The sequence below is a fragment of the Zalophus californianus genome, chromosome 5 (assembly GCF_009762305.2).
Source record: "Zalophus californianus isolate mZalCal1 chromosome 5, mZalCal1.pri.v2, whole genome shotgun sequence".
NCBI lineage: Eukaryota > Metazoa > Chordata > Mammalia > Carnivora > Otariidae > Zalophus > Zalophus californianus.
Window position 1 is genome coordinate 50,524,905 of NC_045599.1, and position 22,268 is coordinate 50,547,172.

Here is a 22,268-nt window from a genome sequence, read left to right on the forward strand (position 1 = left end):
TGGCCTCATAAAATGAGTTTGGAAGTTTTCCTTCCATTTCTATTTTTTGGAACAGTTTCAGGAGAATAGGTATTAATTCTTCTTTAAATGTCTGATAGAATTCCCCTGGGAAGCCGTCTGGCCCTGGGCTTTTGTTTGTTGGGAGATTTTTGATGACTGCTTCAATTTCCTTAGTGGTTATAGGTCTGTTCAGATTTTCTGTTTCTTCTTGGTTCAATTTTGGTAGTTGATACATCTCTAGGAATGCCCCCATTTCTTCCAGGTTATCTAATTTGCTGGCATAGAGTTGCTCATAATATGTTCTTATAATTGTTTGTATTTCTTTGGTGTTGGTTGTGATCTCTCCTCTTTCATTCATGATTTTCTTGATTTGGGTCATTTCTTTTTTCTTTTTGATAAGTCTGGCCAGGGGTTTATCAATCTTGTTAATTCTTTCAAAGAACCAGCTCCTAGTTTCGTTGATCTGTTCTACTGTTCTTTTGGTTTCTATTTCATTGATTTCTGCTCTGATCTTTATTATTTCTCTTCTCCTGCTGGGTTTAGGCTTTATTTGCTGTTTTTTCTCTAGCTCCTTTAGGTGTAGGGTTAGGTTGTGTATTTGAGACCTTTCTTGTTTCTTGAGAAAGGCTTGCACTGCTATATACTTTCCTCTCAGGACTGCCTTTGCTGTACCCCAAAGATTTTGAACAGTTGTGTTTTCATTTTCATTGGTTTCCATGAATTTTTTTAATTCTTCTTTTTAATTTCCCGGTTGACCCATTCATTCTTTAGTAGGATGCTCTTTAGCCTCCATGTATTTGAGTTCTTTCCGACTTTCCTCTTGCGATTGAGTTCTAGGTTCAAAGCACTGTGGTCTGAAAATATGCAGGGAATAATCCCAATCTTTTGGTACCGGTTGAGACCTGATTTGTGACCTAGGATGTGATCAATTCTGGAGAATGTTCCATGGGCACTAGAGAAGAATGTGTATTCCGTTGCTTTGGGATGGAATGTTCTGAATATATCTGTGAAGTCCATTTGGTCCAATGTGTCATTTAAGGTCTTTATTTCCTTGTTGATGTTTTGCTTAGATGATCTGTCCATTTCAGTGAGGGGGGTGTTAAAGTCCCCCACTATTATTGTATTGTTGTCAATGTGTTTCTTTGCTTTTGTTATTTATTGCCTTATATAATTGGCTGCTCCCACGTTAGGGGCATAGATATTTACAATTGTTAGATCTTCTTGTTGGATAGACCCTTTAAGTAGGATATAGTGTCCTTCTTCATCTCTTATTACAGTCTTTGTTTTAAAATCTAATTTGTCTGATATAAGGATTGCCACCCCAGCTTTCTTTTGGTGTCCATTAGCATGGTAAATGGTTTTCCACCCCCTCACTTTCAATCTGGGGGTGTCTTTGGGTCTGAAATGAGTCTCTTGCAGACAGCATATCGATGGGTCTTGTTTTTTAATCCAATCTGATAGCCTGTGTCTTTTGATTGGGGCATTGTGTCCATTTACATTCAGGGTAACTATTGAAAGGTATGAATTTAGTGCCACTGTATTGCCTGTAAGGTGACTGTGACTGTATATTGTCTGTGTTCCTTTCTGATCTATGCTGCTTTTAGGCTCTCTTTTTGCTTAGAGGACCTCTTTCAATATTTGTTGTAGGGCTGGTCTTGTGTTTGCAAGTTCCTTTAGTTTTTGTTTGTCCTGGAAGCTTTTTATCTCCCCTTCTAATTTCAGTGATAGCCTAGCTGGATATAGTATTCTTGGCTGCATATTTTTCTCGTTTAGTGCTCTGAAGATATCACGCCCGTCCTTTCTGGCCTGCCAGGTCTCTGTGGATAGGTCTGTTGCCAATCTAATGTTTCTACCATTGTAGTTACATATCTCTTCTGCCGAGCTGCTTTCAGGATATTCTCTTTGTCTCTGAGAGTCGTAAGTTTTACTATTAGATGTCGGGGTGTTGACCTATTTTTATTGATTTTGAGAGGGGTTCTGTGCCTCCTGGATTTTGATGCCTGTTTCCTTCCCCACATTAGGGAAGTTCTCTGCTATAATTTGCTCCAATATACCTTCTGCCCCTCTCTCTCTTCTTCTTCTTCTGGGATTCCAATTATTCGAATGTTGTTTCGTCTTACCGTATTGCTTATCTCTCGAATTCTGCCCTTGTGATCCTGTAGTTGTTATCTCTCTTTTTCTCAGCCTCTATTTTCTATCATTTGGTCTTCTATATCGCTGATTCTTTCTTCTGCCTCATTTATTTCTGTTTTTTAATATTTTATTGTTATGTTAATCACCATATATTACATCATTAGTTTTTGATGTAGTGTTCCATGATTCATTGTTTGTTCATAACACCCAGTGCTCCATGCAGAATGTGCCCTCTTTAATACCCATCACCAGGCTAACTCATCCCCCTACCCTCCTCTCCTCTAGAACCCTCAGTTTGTTTTTCAGAGTCCATCATCTCTCATGGTTCCTCTCCTCCTCTCACTCCCCTTCATTCTTCCTCTCCTGTTATCTTCTTCTTTTTCTTTTTTCTTAAAATATGTTGCGTTATTTGTTTCAGAAGTACAGATCTGTGATTCAACAGTCTTGCACAATTCACAGTGCTCACCGTAGCACATACCCTCCCCAATGTCTGTCACCCAGCCACCCCATCCCTCCCACCCCCAACCACTCCAGTAACACTCAGTTTGTTTCCTGAGATTAAGAATTCCTCATATCAGTGAGGTCATATGATACATGTCTTTCTCTGATTGACTTCTTTCACTAAGCATAACACCCTCCAGTTCCATCCACGTCGTTGCAAATGGCAAGATCTCATTCCTTTTGATGGCTGCATAATATTCCATTTTGTATATATACCACATCTTCTTTATCCATTCATCTCTCGATGGACATCTTGGCTCTTTCCACAGTTTGGCTATTGGGGACATTGCTGCTATAAACATTGGGGTGCACGTACCCCTTCGGATCCCTACATTTGTATCTTTGTGGTAAATACCCAGTAGTGCAATTGCTGGATCGAATGGTAGCTCTAATTTCAACTGTTTGAGGAACCTCCATGCTGTTTTCCAGAGTGGTTGCACCAGCTTGCATTCCCACCTACAGTGTAGGAGGGTTCCCCTTTCTCCGCATCCCTGCCAACATCTGTCGTTTCCTGACTTGTTAATTGTAGCCATTCTGACGGGTATGAGGTGGTATCTCATGGAGGTTTTGATTTGGATTTCCCTGATGCCGAGCGATGTTGAGTACTTTTTCATGTGCCTGTTGGCCATTTGGATGTCTTCTTTGGAAAAATGTCTGTTCATGTCTTCTGCCCATTTCTTAATTGGATCATTTGTTCTTTGGGTGTTGAGTTTGATAAGTTCTTTATAGATTTTGGATACTAGCCCTTTATCTGATAAGTCATTTGCAAATATTTTCTCCCATTCTGTCAGTTGTCTTTTGGTTTTGTGGACTGTTTCTGATGAAATCCCAATAGTTCATTTTTGCCCTGGCTTCCCGTGCCTTTGGTGATCTGTCTAGGAAGAAGTTGCTGTGGCTGAGGTCGAAGAGGTTGCTACCTGTGTTCTCCTTTAGGATTTTGATGGACTCCTGTCTCACGTTTAGGTCTTTCAACCATTTGCAGTCTATTTTTGTGTGTGGTCTAAGGAAATGGTCCAGTTTCATTCTTCTGCATGTGGCTGTCCAATTTTCCCAACACCATTTGTTGAAGAGACTGTCTTTTTTCCATTGGACTTTCTTTCCTGCTGTGTCAAAGATAAGTTGACCCTAGAGTTGAGGGTCCATTTCTGGGCTCTCGATTCTGTTCCATGGATCTATGTGTCTGTTTTTGTGCCAGTACCATACTGTCTTGATGATGACAGCTTTGTAATAGAGCTGGAAGTCCGGAATTGTGATGCCGCCAGCTTTGCTTTTCTTTTTCAAGATTCCTCTGTCTATTCGGGGTCTCTTCTGGTTCCATACAAATTTTAGGATTATTTGTTCCATTTCTTTGAAAAAGGTGGATGGTATTTTGATGGGGATTGCATTGAATGTGTAGATTATTGTAGGTAGCATTGATATCTTCACTATGTTGGTTCTCCCAATCCATGAGCATGGAACGTTTTTCCATTTCTTTGTGTCTTCTTCAATTTCTTTCCTGAGTGTTTTATAGTTTTCTGAGTAGAGATCCTTTGCCTCTTTGGTTAAATTTATTCCTAGGTATCTAATGGTTTTGGGTGCAATTGTAAATGGGATCGACTCCTTGATTTGTCTCTCTTCTGTCTTGTTGTTGGTGTATAGGAATGCTTCTTCTGCCTCATTTATCCTAGGAGTTAATGCCCCCATTTTTGATTGCACCTTATTAATAGCCTTTTTGATTTCGACTTGGTTAGATTTTAGTTCTTTTATTTCTCCGGAAAGGGTTTCTCCAATAACTTCCACACTTTTTTCAAGCCCAGCTACTATCTTTAAAGTCATGATTCTGAACTCTAGGTCCGACATCATATTAATGTCAGTATTGAGTAGGTCCCTGGCAGACGGTACTACCTCTTGTTCTTTTTGCTGAGGTGATTTTTTTCGTCTTGTCATTTTGTCCAGAGGCGAACAGATGAATGAGAGAACAGAATGCTAACAGGTTAACAGCGTCTCCAGCAAATATACTCTATACAAATCAGAAAGGACCTGAAACCAGGGGACAGGAAAGGGAAAGGAAGAAGAGAAAAAAAAAAAAGGAAAAGGAGAAGGAAAAAGATAAAAAGAAACAAAAACAGAACAAAACTAAACAAAAAAACAGAATATGATCAAATATGATCAGGCTAGTGCATAGATCCGTGCCATACACTCGATTTTGGGTGTATTTTGGTCTGTTAGAAGAAAGTGCCTGCTAAAATTTTAAAGGAAGAAAGACTTAAATATTTACAAAATAAGGGTTGATACAATGAAGGGATGGAAGGTGAGTGTAAAGATGGAAATTATAAAAGATTTTATAAAAGGAATTGATAAGATAAGAAGTTGTTTTTAAAAAGAAGGAAGAAGATTTAAAAAAAAAAAGAAAAAAGAAGAAAAAAAGAGGGAGAGAATGTGATCAGGTAGGAGACTAAAACAAAGCCATACACTAGTGATTTAGGTTATATTTTGATCTGTTAGAAGAAATTGTATATCAAAATTTTAAAGAGAGAACTACTTATATATATATATATATATATATATATATATATATGCGAAAAATAAGTGAAACTACTATGAAGGGATAAAAATATGACTCTAAAAATGAAAAATAAAAAAATTTTTTTTAAAGGGATTGATAAGATGTTAGTTGAAAAAGGGAAAAAGAAAAATTCAAAAAAAAAGTTAAAAAATTAACTTTGAAAAACTAATGAATTATGGTAAAAAAGCCATGAATTCTATGTGCAGTATTCCCCTAGCGCTGGAGTTCTCCTGTTTTCCTTGATTGGTAAACTTGGTCTTGGCTTGCTAGCTGTTCCTGCTGATCTTCTGGGGGAGGGGCCTGTTGCGGTGGTTCCCAAATGTCTTTGCCGGAGGCAGAATTGCCCCGCCCTTGTGAGTCCGGGCTACATAAGCTGCTCCGGTTCGCTCTCAGGAGCTTTTGTTCCCTGCAAGCTCTCGGTACAGCTTTGGAGGACCAGGGTGAAAATGGTGGCGTCCCAATCTCCGCCTGGAGGAGCTGAGAACTCGGGGCCCCGCTCCTCAGTGCGCCCCCAGAGAAAAGCAGTCACTCCCATCTCCCCGGTCTCCGGCCGCACTCCGTGCTCACCCGGCCTGTGATCGAGCGTTTCTATCTCTGGCGCCCGACTTGGTGTGGAGTCTCCAAACCCAGCAGATCCCTGCGGTGCGCTCCTGCACCGCTCCTCCCAGGAGGCGGAAGGGGAGTCTCCCCGGCTCTGCCGCTTGTTGGTTCCCTGCTGGAGGAGCAGTGGCCCGACTGGGCCGCGGATCACAGTTTATGGCAACCTGGAGCTGAGAGCCCGTGCCTCGGCTCCGTCTCTGCAGCCGGCTTCCCCTCTCCGATACCTGGGAGCTCTGCTACACTCAGGCACCCCCGGTCTTTCTTGACCCCGAGGGTCCTGAGACCACACTGTCCTGCGAGGGTTCCAACCCCCGCTTAGCCACTGGAGTGAAGTCCCTCCGTGGAGCCAACTTCTAAAAGTTCCGATTTTGTGCTCCGTGGCTCTATCACTTGCCAGAAGTGGCCCACGGAGGCCCCCTCCCACGCCGTCTATCCTCCCGAATATCGCCTTGAATTCACTTCTCCGCACGTCCTACCTTCCAGAAAGTGGTCGCTTCTCTGTTCAGAGTGTTGTTACTCTTCTTATCTTGGATCTCCTGTTGAGTTTGTAGGTGTTCAGAATGGTTTGATCCCTATTCAGCTGAATTCCTGAGACCAGACGGAATCCAGGTCTCCTACTCCTCCGCCATCTTGGTCTGTCCCCCAGTGTTGGCGTTTCTAACCACCGCGAAATTAGTAGGAATCCAGTAATGACTGTCTTAACGATGGAACTCTATTCTAACAAATTTTAAAATGTTTATAGGTTTTGGTTTAAAAGTAAATAAAATCCTATTTTGAAATAAAGTCGTTTCAGGTTGCTCATTGGATTCCTTTCTGGATGGAAGCAGTAGAGCAGTTAATTAAGATTACGGGCATAGTCTATGCAATTTTTTAATTATTCATTTTCATACCTATGATTTTGTTAGAATATTTAATACCAAGAAACGGAACACCTGAACATTGTCTTCATAACCCCATGTTACTAGTCAGTCTCTTTCTCTTTTTTTAACATAAGAAAGGCTTTGCTGGTGAGCCTCATTGTGTATGCATGTGACATTGATGGTCCTGGTGAACTAATGAACTTTGGCCTTAGGGCACATGCATTCTGGATGGGTCTTTAAAATGCATGTGCCACACCTTGGGAATGAGCGAGTAATTACAGAAAAGAGAAAAGAGTGCAGGGAAAGGCATGGATTGATAGACACAATTGAATATGCTAGTTAGGATCTAGTTAGGAGGCCGAATAATTCCTTATTTAGGAATCACCTTCAGAGATAGCATTGTTAAAAAATTAGCATATTAGTTTGTATGTAGAAAAGATTATTTAAAAAGATGGCATTTGCTATAACCTCGGGTCTTTTTCATACATGAAAAGTTCAAATTTGTCAAAATGCTCGATACTCAGTTGAGCATTTTCACCTTGAGTAACATTTAATATTATTTTATTCAGCTTTTTCCAGCAATAAAAACCCTTAATTGCATGTGTTCTTTATTTTGCTGTTATATTTTAAACTAAATACCAGAGATTGCCATTCATTTGTTCTTTTAACCAAAATTTACATGGTGCCTTTTTATGTAGAGCAGTGGACAAATGGAACAGACTAGTGTGTAATTTCATGCAACTTAGGATCTAGTAAAGAAGGACACTAAACCGATATAAAAGATCTAACATGGGGTGATAGATGCTAGGAAGAAAAATAAAGGAATGAAGTGGTGGGCATGCCGTTTATACCAGGCAGTTGGAGGGGGGCCCCTGGAAGAGTAACATTTGAATAGGGACCTGGAGGATGGGGGTGGAGGGTGATGGGGAAGGGGAGCGTGGTAGCCAATACCCAGAGGGAGTCCTAGACAGAGGTTGCGGTCAAAGTAAACATGGTGGGTGTCAGGATGCCTGGGGCACCAGAGGGCTAGCAACACACCAAGGTGGATTGAGTGGAGTAGTTGTAGCCGGGATCAGAGACTTGTGGGTAGAGGTGGTAGGACCTGTAGGGCATTGCCATGATTTTGGGTTTTGTTCCGGGTGAAGGGAAGCCATGGGGAACTCCAGCAGGGGTTGTGGAACATCTGGCTTGTGTTTTAGAAGGGTCACTGGCTGCTGGGCTGAGGCAAGGATGCCAAGAGAGAGACCCAGATGGCAGGGGTAAGAGCAGTAACAGTAGAAGTGGGGAAGTGACTGGATTCTGGATATATGTATTTTGGAGGTTGAGTTAGAGCATGTGTGGACTGAATATGGGTGAAAACAAGTTCAGAATAACTGTAAGGTTTGCGACTTGAGTAGCTTGAGAAAGGAGTCGCAATTTGCTGAACATGGAAAAATACCTCTGTGCTCATATGATCATTGGGATTATTTAAAAACTATAGACTAGAGAACTTGTGGGCTCAAGCATGAAAGTCTAGAAGGGGAATTTGGGGAAAATGGCTAGTTCAAAAGGTGCAAGTTGAATGTTCCTTGAAAATTAGGATGTGCCCTTTTAGAAAGAGGTGATACTATTCCTGGGGGCTATAGCCATGGAAGAAGAAACCCATGGTCCATGTTTGGAAATAGTGGGGGTGGGGATGGCAGAGACACTCAAAGTAAGATGGAGACTTCTCAGTGATTTGCCTTTACCTATACTTTTTGCTGATGGAAGAAGCCACAGTGTGATTATGGTGGGTTCTTCTGTTTTTCTCAGCATGATCATTGGAAAACATCCAGCAGAGGATGGATATGCTAAATAAAGAAAACACAGGCATGGAATTCTGGTGATTAGCTTTTCTGTAGGACTGAGAATTTTGGAAACGCTGCCCCAAATACACCTTAGACTTTAAGGAGTTGTATTAGAGTGTCTGTACGCCTTTTGTTCTTGAAGATGCTTCTGTGTTTGCTGTGATAAACTGCTCCAGCAACAGCAATTGTTTGCATGTAAGTGGAATGCTTGCTCCCTATTGGTCTGATTTCAAAATTCTGTGGCACTTGGAACTACAAGGAGGTTAAGAAAACCGACCTAGGAAATTTGGAGCAAACGGAGTGTACCACGAATCGGTATTTGCTATTGGTGAATGAAGTGAGGATGCATCTCTGGAGAATGTGTGTCGATCAGGGCTACTTTGTGGCTAGCAGCGGGTGAGGTAAATATGTGACAGGGCAGTAGGGCTGGCTTTCCAGCAGTTCATGGTCTGTTTAGTGAGGAAAATTTGAAGTGTGTGAAGCAAGGGTGCCAAGTTCAGGCTTAGATGCCCTTAAACATCACTGGAAGTTTCGAGACAAGCTCTGTCATTAATTGAGCTTCTTGTAGTATGAAGACTTGGGGAGTTTGGAAAAGTTGGCAAACATTAAACTGGAATCATTTAAAGGGCATTCTCCAAAGTGATAGGTTTGATGTCTACCATAAGCTCTAGGGTGTGCTGAAATGTTTGTAAATGGAGCGTGAGTGTTTGAATCAGGACAAAAAATGAAGAATAAATTGCAGGGCTGCAGTGGACCATTTTGAGAAGATTTGACTAATTGTAGAAAGAAAAGTAGAGCCACTGACAACCCAGCAAATTTGGAAAAATGATCTGTTTAGAGAGAGCCTGTTGGGACTGTGATTTGATGTGAAGAAGGAAATGGGATCCTGGAACATGGCCCTATGCTTACAGGTTTTTCTGGTTCTATTGAGTTTGAAACATTTACAGCCCTCACAGTTCACTGACTCCATTTTCCCAGATTTAAAATAATACTCTCCCCTCTTGGAGTTATGATTCTGATTAAAAATGCTGGCTTATGGACTAAGAGCTTGTGGCTCTGTATGTGATGAAATGTATTTTCTTTTTTTGTTTTCTTACACTTTCTCCTTGATTTCCTTCTCCTTCCTGTGCATTTGTTCTGTCTTGGAGGGCTTTGTTGGAAATAGGTAAGGAAATCACATAATTCTTATCTAGGAATTATCTTTCCTCTGCTTATTTTTTGTACCCTCTGTTAATTTGTGATATAACAATCCTCCCCAGAGAGAGTAATTGTAATTCTGCAAGCTGAAAAATTTAACTTCAGGTGAAAAATAAGTAGCAGAAATTGATGAACCTTAAACAATAAATATTTGTGTTTGATGCAGCTGCCACTAGTAATTAGGAGAAGATAACTGAGTGGAATGGAGTTGAAATCGCTCAGATACTCTGAGGGGTTCTTGGTGCATTTAGAGGACCCAGTAGCGAGCTATGAGGGTTGTTGAATGTCTGTGGTACATTGCCACCTTGTGGCTGAAAGTTTTCCTTTTAATGCAAAAGAACATATTTCTAAATATTAAGTCTACATGATACAATCTTATTTGATCTTTTTTGCTACTATTTATAATTTAAGTTGGTAACAAAAGATTTGAGAGATCTTAAAAGGTTACATATAATATATGGTAGGAGAATTGAAGAGAATGTCCTTGTTCTTAGCAAAGTCCTGCTGAAATTTTGAGAGGGGGGAAGACCCATAATGTCTGCAAGGAACTCTCCACTGTGTGGGGGTGGGAGGAAAAGAGAGAGAAAAAGAGAGAGAAAAAGCAGTATGGCAAAAGGTTAACTATTCACCAGGGGTAATGAGAATAAGGGAGCTCATTGTACTGTCCTTAAAACTTTTTTTGTCATTGCAAATTTTATTCTGAAATTTTTCAATTAAAAAAAAAATTGGCAGGAGGGGCGCCTGGCTGGCTCAGTCGATAGAGCATGCAACTCTTGATCTCAGGATTGTGAGTTTGAGCCCCACGTTGGTGTGCAGCCTACTTTAAAAATGAAAAATATTTAAAAAATTGTCAGGGGAAAAAGAAAAAAAAACTGGGGTAAAGGCCTAAAATGGAGCCAAGAAGGAAGCAAAATATCCTCTACATTGTGTAATGATCAGACTACATTTGGACGACCGATTGCATTTTCCAGAAGCTGATGTGTCACTGACCAGTGTTCCCTGGCTCCAGTTTGGTGTCCATAAGGTTTAAGGCCAAAGGGTCTAGATACAGTTCCTTCTTGGAGGTCCTCCTAAATAGGACACTGTTGTAATGAACCATGGACTCAACAAATAGCTTCCAAGAGTGCAGTCTGGAATCCCTTTTCCCTACTGATCTGGCTTGATCCCAGAGGGGATGCCCTACCAGTTTTTGGGGGACCTCTCACAAGAATACTAAGTGGCAGTGAATACTGATGGGCAATGAAATGGAGGTGGTACTTACTGACAAGTGCTTGAAATCCAGCTATTCAGTGTTACTAATGAATACAGTGAGCTTGGGGGAGAGTTGACATCTTGGGATACGTGAGCCAATGAGGTCTGTTCCATCTCCGTGCACTTGGGAGGAGTTGTTCACAGGCAAGGTTAAGTTTCTTTTTGTGCCGTGATTTTGAATATGCTTCAGTACAAAAACAAACAAATGGATGATTTTGCCCCTAAATTTCATTTTCCTATAAAATATATCCTTGATCGTCTTAATCTGAAAAAATGCTGACAGGTATAACCAGATATCCTTCTCTCTGCCCAGCAAAACAAAACAAGTCTCAGTGAAGCATCCTTCAAAATGCCCAGATTTGAGCAGAGCTACTGAAGTCTTGTCTGAATTTAAATTTCTACAAAGTATGTGTGTGTGTGTGTGTGTGTGTGTGTGTGTGTAGCATTTGGGATTTCCATGAATACCTTTTGTACTTCTTTTTTTTTCTTAATAACTGTCTGGATATAGATATGTGCATATGAATATTTTTGTCCTCAATAACCATGTAGACACATATATATGCATCTATACTTTGAAGGTGAACATTTTAGAAGATGTGGCCCTATTCAAGTATGAAAGGTTTTCTTAGGCAAGGAGGACAGATATTGAAATAAGTGTTGCGACACAAGGGATTCCTTTGTAGAAAGCTGTTGCTTGAAGTGGTTTTAGTTTCTCTGATTCTTGTGACAGGTTTTCTTTTCTTTTTTTTTCCTTTAAAATTTTTATTGTTATGTTAATCACCATACATTACATCATTAGTTTTTGATGTAGTGTTCTATGATTCATTGTTTGTGCATAACATCCAGTGCTCCACGCAGAATGTGCCCTCTTTAATACCCATCACCAGGCTAATCCATCCCCCCACCCCCTTCCCCTCTAGAACCCTCAGTTTGTTTTTCAGGGTCCATTGTCTCTCATGGTTCGTCTCCCCCTCCAATTTCCCCCCCCTTCATCTTCCCCTCCTGTTATTTTCTTCTTTTTTTTTTTTTTTTCTTAACATATATTGCATTATTTGTTTCAGAGGTACGGATCTGTGATTCAACAGTCTTGCACAATTCACAGCGCTCACCATAGCACATACCCTCCCCAATGTCCATCACCCAGCCACCCCATCCCTCCCACCCCACCCCCACTCCAGCAACCCTCAGTTTGTTTCCTGAGATTAAGAATTCCTCATATCAGTGAGGTCATATGATACATGTCTTTCTCTGATTGACTTATTTCACTCAGCATAACACCCTCCAGTTCCATCCACGTCGTTGCAAATGGCAAGATCTCATTCCTTTTGATGGCTGCATAATATTCCATTGTATATATGTGTATATATATATATGTATGTATATATATACCACATCTTCTTTATCCATTCATCTGTCGATGGACATCTTGGCTCTTTCCACAGTTTGGCTATTGTGGACATTGCTGCTATAAACATCGGGGTGCACGTACCCCTTCGGATCCCTACATTTGTATCTTTGTGGTAAATACCCAGTAGTGCAATTGCTGGATCACACAGTAGCTCTATTTTCAACTTTTTGAGGAACCTCCATACTGTTTTCCAGAGTGGTTGCACCAGCTTGCATTCCCACCAACAGTGTAGGAGGGTTCCCCTTTCTCCGCATCCCCACCAACATCTGTCGTTTCCTGACTTGTTCATTTTAGCCATTCTGATGGGTGTGAGGTGGTATCTCATGGAGGTTTTGATTTGGATTTCCTTGATGCCAAGCGATGTTGAGCACTTTTTCATGTGTCTGTTGGCCATTTGGATGTCTTCTTTGGAAAAATGTCTGTTCATGTCTTCTGCCCATTTCTTGATTGGATCATTTGTTCTTTGGGTGTTGAGTTTGGTAAGTTCTTTATAGATTTTGGATACTAGCCCTTTATCTGAAAGGTCATTTGCAAATATCTTCTCCCATTCTGTCGGTTGTCTTTTGGTTTTGTTGACTGTTCCTTTTGCTGTGCAAAAGCTTTTTATCTTGATGAAATCCCAATAGTTCATTTTTGCCCTGGCTTCCCTTGCCTTTGGCGATGTTTCTAGGAAGAAGTTGCTGCGGCTGAGGTCGAAGAGGTTGCTGCCTGTGTTCTCCTTTAAGATTTTGATGGACTCCTGTCTCACGTTTGGGTCTTTCAACCATTTGGAGTCTATTTTTGTGTGTGGTGTAAGGAAATGGTCCAGTTTCATTCTTCTGCATGTGGCTGTCCAATTTCCCCAACACCATTTGTTGAAGAGACTGTCTTTTTTCCATTGGACATTCTTTCCTGTTTTGTCAAAGATTAGTTGACCCTAGAGTTGAGGGTCCATTTCTGGGCTCTCGATTCTGTTCCATGGATCTATGTGTCTGTTTTTGTGCCAGTACCATACTGTCTTGATGATGACAGCTTTGTAATAGAGCTGGAAGTCCGGAATTGTGATGCCGCCAGCTTTGCTTTGCTTTTTCAAGATTCCTCTGTCTATTCGGGGTCTCTTCTGGTTCCATACAAATTTTAGGATTATTTGTTCCATTTCTTTGAAAAAGGTGGATGGTATTTTGATGGGGATTGCATTGAATGTGTAGATTGCTCTAGGTAGCATTGACATCTTCACAATATTTGTTCTTCCAATCCATGAGCATGGAACGTTTTTCCATTTCTTTGTGTCTTCCTCAATTTCTTTCATGAGTATTTTATAGTTTTCTGAGTACAGATCCTTTGCCTTTTTGGTTAGATTTATTCCTAGGTATCTAATGGTTTTGGGTGCAATTGTAAATGGGATTGACTCCTTGATTTGTCTCTCTTCTGTCTTGCTGTTGGTGTATAGGAATGCCACTGATTTCTGTGCATTAATTTTATATCTTGCCACTTTACTGAATTCCTGTATGAGTTCTAGTAGTTTTGGGGTGGAGTCTTTTGGGTTTTCCACATAAAGTATCATATCATCTGCAAACAGTGAGGGTTTGAATTCTTCTTTTCCGATTTGGATGCCTTTGATTTCTTTTTGTTGTCTGATTGCTGTGGCTAGGACTTCTAATACTATGTTGAATAGCAGTGGTGAGAGTGGACATCCCTGCTGCGTTCCTGACCTCAGGGGGAAAGCTCTCAGTTTTTCCCCATTGAGAATGATATTTGCTGTAGGTTTTTCATAGATGGCTTTTATGATATTGAGGTATGTAGCCTCTATCCCTATGCTCTGAAGAGTTTTGATCAAGAAAGGATGCTGTACTTGTGACAGGTTTTCTTTTAAAAAGCAATAAAGTGATACAGGGATGTATTGATTTGCATTAAGGGTTGCAGTGCTTAGAAATTGCCCTTCCCTGTGCATATTTGTGAGCACCAGCAGCTTGTGGATTTTCTTTTGTGGACAGCTAAAGCAGTGATCTATTGATTCTTTGTAGAACAATATTATTCATTTTTTAGAGGGATCATGACCCATGGAAAGACATATATTTGACACAGTGACTAAGGACACATGTACAAGCATAGCTTTATCAGACATTTCATGAAATGGTACTTTTCCTTCCTTCATTGGACTCTAACAACTTATAATGTATTAAAAAAAATACTGCTTAGGTCTACTAAACTTGATTTCATGACCCACTAGTTTATTGTGACCCACAGCTTAAAAATCATTGCTATTGAGATTTTGCAGTAAGCCAGAATGTTTTTCAGATGCAGAACATGACAGTAAAACCCTGAATTGTCTAAAGTAACCAAATGAGCAGCAGGCTTCAGCGGGAGGGATTTAGAGAAGGATAAGAGAAGAGGAGCCCAGGAGTTGGCGTTGCATGCTGGCTGTGTTGACAGTGTCCTCAGTGAGTGACATCCCTTCTTTCTCTCTGCAGCTTGACCACATACTCTCCCCGCCACCCATGCCGTTTCGGAAGTGCAGCAACCCAGATGTGACTTCTGGCCCTGCAAAGTCGCTGAGGTTTAAAAGACAGCTGAGTGAGGATGGTCGAGAGCTGCGGCGGGGCAGCCTGGGAGGGGCTCTGACAGGTGAGTCCTGAGTGACAGACCTAGCAGAGGAGGAACCTCATGGACCCACCAGCGGGTCCTGACAGGTGCCCGAGTCCCACGTGTGAAAACCTGCCTGCTTCCGAATGGGCCTGCCCCTCTGCAGACTGCTTGGTGAAAGTGGATCTAATCCAGAGGGCAGTAAAATTGAGGATTTTACAAATGAAGTTTCTTACTGAAATAAAATTTATGTACAGTAAAATGGACCCATGCTAAGTGTCCATGTGTATGGATTTTGGCAAATGTATACTGCCGCATAGCCACCACCACAGTCGAGATACCGAATGGTTCTTCGGCCCGATCTCATCATTCTCACCCCTCTCCTCCTTTCTTGGCCCCAGGCAACCAGAGATCTGCTTTTGTCACACAGCTTAGGTTTATCTTAAAAATTTAACATGAATGGAATCAGTACATGTTCTTTTGTGGCTGGCGTCTTTCGCTCAGTATGTTTTTAAGATTCATCTATGTTGGTGCATGTATCAGTAGCGTATATTGAACTTGATAAGAAACTGCCAAACTGTTTCCAAAATTGTACCGTCTTTACATTCCCACCAGCAACAGATGAGTGATCTGATTGCTCTGCATCGTTGCCAACTTGTGGTATTGCCAGCCTTTTTAATTTTAGCCATTTTAATGGATGGATAGTCCTATCACATTGTGGATTTAATTTGTATTTTCTTGACGACTAAATGATGTTGAACATCTTTGCGTGTGCTTTTTGGGCATTTATCTTCTGTGAAGTATCTCTTCAAATCTTTCATCCTTTTTTTCCTTTCACGCTCTTTCATCATTTTGTAAAAATTAATTTAAAAACTTTTCAAATACAGAGAACCCACAAATCACTTGTGGTGACTTGAAAGATAGCCAACTTAAGATAATTTTAAGCATTTTTTAATAACTCACTGTATAAATTTTCATGTTATGTGACTTTAAGTCACTGGAGGTTCAATTTCTATTTCATTCTGAGTGCTTTTTCCCTCTAAATATAAATGTCTTTGGAGAAACTCTTTTTTAAACCCCAAAGCAGAGTTTTCTCTGTACGTGACGCTCTACTGTGCCAGTTCTTAAGTGGTCTGAAAAATAAGTTGAGTTACTCACATTTTTTGGAGAATTATGGATTTTGACTTCCTGGAGATGAAATTTCTGGGAACAGAAATGATTCTGACAGTAGGCTCAGTAGAGTCTAGAACATTTGCCCCATTGTGGCATACTGCTGGAATGCAGGGTGAAACTGACCTCAGGCCAAAGGGAAGAAATTCATCAAAAACTAAACAAAACAAAACAAAAAAACACAAAGAAACCTGCTGTACTTCACTAAGTTTAAGTAAATGTTCATGCCTGAGTTTTACTGGTATTCTTTTAATGCTTGTTAGGGAATTTTTCTTTGCTTTCCTTGTATAGATTCAGACTATTTGCTTTTTTCAGGGAGATCCTAAAAATTAGATAGTCCAACCTTTATTTTGTAGGTGGGGGGAATTAAATATTAATGGTTAGAATACTCATCCCTTTGCTTACTAATTTCACTTAGGAAATTTACTTACTTTGGTTAAACTATTTTAACCAAAAGGAGGGGCCGTGGGCAATAATGGGACTCTCCAATTTTTGCTGGAGGAGTTGACTTAAAGCTTTAAAACAATGTAGGGGTATAGGTGTTGATGCAGATATCATGACATTTGGCTTACAGCTTTAAAAAAAGAAAATCTGCAGTTGATTCCCATTTCATAATCTCAATAGCTCTGGCATTTCTACTCTTACAAAATTTGGTGTGCTATACAGTTAATTTAGATAGTTAAATGTTAGGTCAGATAATTTAAAAAAATGTTTATTAGCCCTTAGGAGAGAGAGAGAGCTTAAAAGAATCTCACGAACATCAGTCTGGTTTTAAAAACAGTTGCTTGTAAGTTTTGTTGGAATATGAAGAAAATGCTCTAATTAGTCCTCTAAATAGCTTAGCTGAGGATTTAATGGAAGAATTTATGCAAAGCACTTAGCCACTGATGGATGGCTATTAGTATTATGTGCAGCATGAATTGAATTGCAGGTGATGGAAAACTTGGGCTTCTGAACATCAGTTTGGGTACCTTATCCACTGAGTTTCTACTTTGTGTCAGGCAGTGTGCTAGCGGCCACTTGGAGCAGAAAGAAAATCTCATTTCTGATCTTTAAGAAACATAGTTTATAGGCAGCTATGAATAATCACATGTGATCTTACCTTGGAACATAACTTGTTGCTGAACTTAATTAAGTCAAAGTGGTTTTGCCATCAGAAGTCTGTGCCTGATAGATTTTGTATGGTAAAGACCAGCCATCTTCCTCTTGCTTAGTCCTGTTTTAATCTAAAAGTCTTTACTTTGGCAATTTTCTACTGCTTTCTTTTTTTTTTTTTTTAAAGATTTTATTTATTTATTCATGAGAGAGAGAGAGAGAGAGAGAGGCAGAGGGAGAAGCAGGCTCCCAAGGAGCAGGGAGCCCGATGTGGGACTTGATCCCAGCACTCTGGGATCATGACCTGAGCCGAAGGCAGACGCTTAACCATCTGAGCCACCCAGGCGCCCTCTACTGCTTTCTTTAAAACAATTTTCTTTTTTTTTTTTTTTTTTTTTTTTTGTGAAGGCTTGTAGCTTGAAACTTTTGCCACCCAATTATCTTTGATAAGTTTAATTAAACTCAGCTTTTTGAGAGGAAGATCTGTGATGTTTTCATCTTCTTATCACTAATAATAATGATAGCTAACTTTTAAGAGCTTACTGTGTGGCATGCACTGTTTGCAGGGAATTACATTTATTGACTTACTTAGTTCTTAAACATATTTATCCACTTGTGAGGGAGGCAGTCTTATGCCCATTTTACAGATGAAAACTCTGAGGAACAGATAGTTTGAATAAATGGCACAAGATCATGGTGTTCACAAATAACAGAGCCAAGACTTAACCCTGAGTGTTGTGGCTCCAGAAAACTGCACTGTTCCTAACACAGAAGGTACTTAGTAAACTCTGACAGGCTTAATTGGAGTGACTCCTAGGTGGGAAAGTTTATGCTCCTTTGGAATCCAGGGCTGACTCTCTCTGTTGGTGATCCTTGTCCCTTAATTACAAAAGTGAATTAAAACCATGCAATTAATCCATGGCATGAGAGTGCATGTCCATCAGCTCAGGCACGTTTCAAGCTTCTGTGGGCATTATGTCTGCGAATTTTCTATTGGCCAGAGCAAGTCATATTATAAAGCCCAGAGTCAAGGTCCGGAAGCATGTTCTACCCACGTGATACCTTGGCAAAGGTGCAGATGTACAATGCTGCAGGGGAGCAAAGAATTGGGACCAATAACTCCATTTGTCATAATTGGCCTCTGTAGTATAAACAGTTCTTTACAATAAGAATATTTGCGTGTGCCTATTTTTTAATTATAACAGTGATGTCTGTTTAATGTAGACAAATTAGAAAATGAAGGGGAAAAAAAAGTGAGGAGCCCTTACCTCCATCATGCACTGATAGCCATAGTTGAACTTTTGACATTTTCTTCCCTAACTAAAATTTGGGATTACTTAAAGGTATTAGATTAAAGGAAAAAACCATCAGTACCTTTTTTACAGGGCTAGCGTTTAAACAACAAAACCAGAGCTTACTATGTCCAACTTTGCCTGAAAAAAGAAAAACAACTTTTTTTTTTCTTTTTGGAGGCGAATGGTATTTTCTCTCTTCATGGCCTGCAACTTGCTAAATAGGCACCCAGAAACATCCAGTAAACACTGAGCTGTGGAGCCCCCTAATGAGTAAGAGGAGCATTATTCTAATCGTTTTACAGACCCCTAATTCAAGGCATAAATATTTGATAAGGTGCCTGACAGTTCACAGCAAGGAAGCTGCACAGTGCAGGAGAGAACCTCAGGATCTTGAGTGCTGGCTTCTTGATAGGCAAAGGAATGCCCTGAATCCTGGTCCTGAATTTCACAACTGGGATGTATGTTGCAGCCCTAAGAGTCATGATCCTTTTCCTTATGAAGAAAGTTGTGTTTTTCAAAACATCGTGGCTTGTTTGGAATGTAAAACAAAGAGGATTCTATATATGTTTGCAAGTTGCTTCTAATAATAATAAACCAACTTTGTAGATAGTATAAACCAGAATTTCTAACACAGTTAGGATCTGGTGTTCTATTTTGGGGGAAATATTGAGACATTTTTCTTTCTTGAACTATGGAAATCAGTTTGGAATGATACCTGAAAAAATTTTAAAAGCATTTCAGAGGGATTTTACTTCAAGAGGGAAAGGGAAAAACAGCACAATCCTAGACAACATTTTTTTCCTTTAAAATTAACCTAGAGGCCTTTGTGTTTCAGTGCTGTGTAGAGCTTAACGGGTTTCTCATCCTAGATGCCTCCTTAGCTTAGTGGGTGAGACAAAGAATTGAGATTAAAGTGAATTTACATGAAATAAGACTTTTTTCTGGAAAGCCTTGATATTTAGTAAATACTCCTAAATCTTCTCCTTGATGCCCTAGATTTCTTTATTTTCATAATTCCATCAAAAGAATGTCTAGACAAAGTGGTGTTTGTTAGGATGCTATAACAAGCAAACCAGAACGTATCAATGGCTTAGCACAATACTCATTTATTTCTTGTTCATGTACGTGTTGCTGGTTAGCAGGCAGCTGTCTTCCTCATGGTGAGTCAGGGACCCACGCTCCTTCCATTTCCTGGTATTATTCTTCCGTACGGCCATAAGACGCTGAGCTTCCAGCTGAGAGAAGTGGAAAAACAGAGGCGAAAGCTTTCCAACTTCTTAAAAGTCCCAGCCTGGAAGAGACACATTCTTGTTTATTCACATTCTTTCTGTCAAGATTCTGTCACATGGTCACAGCCAAATGTCAGTCTGGTGCCGCTGTGGGGGGGGCACGAGAATGGTCCTTGCCTCTGTATACAACTACACAAGAGGCAGTGACAACATGGTGCTTGGCCTGAGAGAGAAGTAGGTTTTAATAAAGAAAATGGGATAAATTCAGTTTTCAGTATGTTAAGTTTGAATACCTGTGAGACTTGCTAACTGGGTATGTTAGATAGGACTGTGGAATCACAGAAAGGGAGAGAATTGTATTTTGGGAAGGAAAGGATTAGCTCCATCTCAGAGAGGAAAATGATGATAAGAAATTGTCTTTGGATTCAACAATAGGTCACTGGTTGCCTTGGGGAGAGTAGGGAGGAGTGGAAAGAAGCTAGAATGGAGTAGGTTAAGAGCAAACGGTAGTTAAGAGATGAGAGGTAGCTAATTGGTTGATAGCTGAGTGTAGGTGGCTCTTTTGAGAAGTCGTGCTGGGAGGGGGACTAGAGACATGGGTAGGAACTGGAAGGGTATGGGGTCAGAAGGAGACATCTTAGTATGGGTCCATGTGAGCGTGTTTGTCAGGTGCTGGTGTGCTGAAGAAAGATGATAGTCAAAGGGAAGTGCTTTGGGAGGAACCCAGCAATGTATCTGCAGCACATGTAAGAAGGGTGGCTTTTTTATAGGAGAAGGGACACTTCCTCCCTTGAAATAGGAGGAAGGAGGAGCAAAAGGATGCAAAAACTGGTAGTCTAGATACATCTGTATCATGGAATACTATTCAGCAATAAAAAGGAACGAACTGTTGATGGGGCTGACAGCCTGGGAATTAGACTGTATAAAAAAGCATGCTGTTTAATTCCATTTGTATATGCCATTCTTGAAATGACACAGTTGTAGAAGTCCAGAACTGGGGAGTGGTTGCCAGGGCTTAAGGTGGGAGGGAAGTAAATGTGACTATAAATGGGTGACATGAGGGAGGCTCTGGTGATGGGCATGTTCTAGATCTTGACTGTGTTGGTGTCATTCTACTGATGGTTATGGTATACTATAGTCTCGCAAGGTGTTACCATTGAGGAAGACTGGGTAGAACGTAACTGGGATCTCTGTGTATTGTTTCTTGTTACTACATGTGAATCTACATGTATCTTGAGAGTAAGAAGTTTCATGTTTAAATGTCTCCTTTCCATATTGCTGTTTTCAATAAATTTGCTTAATAAAAAGTAGGTAGTTTAATAGATTTGGTCACTTCACTTGTGTCAGTGCATTATGAGACCCCTGGGTAGTGTCAGGAGGGTTATATGGATGTGGAGTAGAGAAGGAAGTCATAGAGTCGTGGAGAACAGGAAGGGAGCTATAAATGTAATTGGATTGCTTGGAAGCATCGACGACCGATTTAAGGTCTGAGGTCCTGAATCAAAAGTGAAGGCTGTCTGCATGTTTGAGGAAAACGTTAAGACACCAGGGAAATGGGTGTACTGGGAACAGTATTTCCACAGAACATAGCAGAGAGGCCTGGTTGAGGGTCATTTAAGACGGTGGTGGGGGAGAGGGGGGCCGAGCTGTGTAAGAATGAGTGGAGTTCTGGTGCCTTTAGTGGAATTGCTCAGTGGTGGAGTCAAAGCCCACGGGAGCTTGAAAGGAGGACTGGAAGTGGGGACCTGGGCGTGTGGTTGTGTTGGGGACTGAGCATTGAGTGGGCTGAGTTGGACTTAACCAGGTCCTGAAGGATGATTGAAATGTTAATATTTTGAAATCTGGCAAAATTTGAAACTCTTAAAGGGCAAAGACATTTACAGTTGTTGTAAATGGTGCTCTCTTGTGATGCTCTCAGTTTGGCTTCTTGGCTCTTGGCCAACAAAGAGAAAACCCCAGATCCACAGATAATTCTCACTTAGGGTTGTACTGGTTTAAAATCCTCCTATTTCTATTTGTTTTGCTGTTTGTCAATGTTTAAAAAATTTCCAGGCTGAAAGCGTATAAGAGGGAGCAGGCATTGTTTTAAGTTGGTTTACTGTTTTGTTTTAGAACTTGTAAAATTGTGTAGTTCATCAACAATAGTTGATTAAACTGGAGGATGTCTACCCATTCTTCTGGGTTGCTAGGCAGAGGCAACTCCTTTAGCATCTTCTTCCTGGTGAGAGTGCTGGCTTTTAAGTAGCCTTTAAACCTACTGCTGTCTTCACCGCTCCTATGTCCATTTATGTCTGGATATTTTGTTGGTATCTAGATGGTCTAATTAGAAGATGACTCTCGTGGTGTATTTTTGTTGTACGATTTCTCCTTGTCAGAGTAGGAAAGCCTCCAGAGATTTCTACTTAATGGGGCCTGCAGCTGTTAGCCGGTTCCTTTGGCAGATGCTGCCTCCCAGTGGCTCTCTGTCGCGGAGCCTTCTGCTGCGGCTCGTCTTCCATGCAGATGGCCTACCAAGCAGTCATGACTCCCCCTAACAGGGTGATTGTAAGGTGGTTCCCAGGCCCCTGGTCACCTGCTGCTTAGGAATTGCCATGTG

General features: G+C 40.7%; 1 protein-coding gene across 1 annotated transcript in view; it reads left to right on the forward strand.

The window, feature by feature from the left end:
• Positions 1 to 22,268, forward strand: part of MAST4 (microtubule associated serine/threonine kinase family member 4) — a 575,892-nt gene that overhangs the window by 168,379 nt on the left and 385,245 nt on the right. Inside the window, exon 2 of the mRNA XM_027604891.2 lies at positions 14,772 to 14,925. Within this exon, the coding sequence (XP_027460692.2) occupies positions 14,772 to 14,925 (154 nt within the window). The remainder of the gene's footprint in view (positions 1 to 14,771; positions 14,926 to 22,268) is intronic.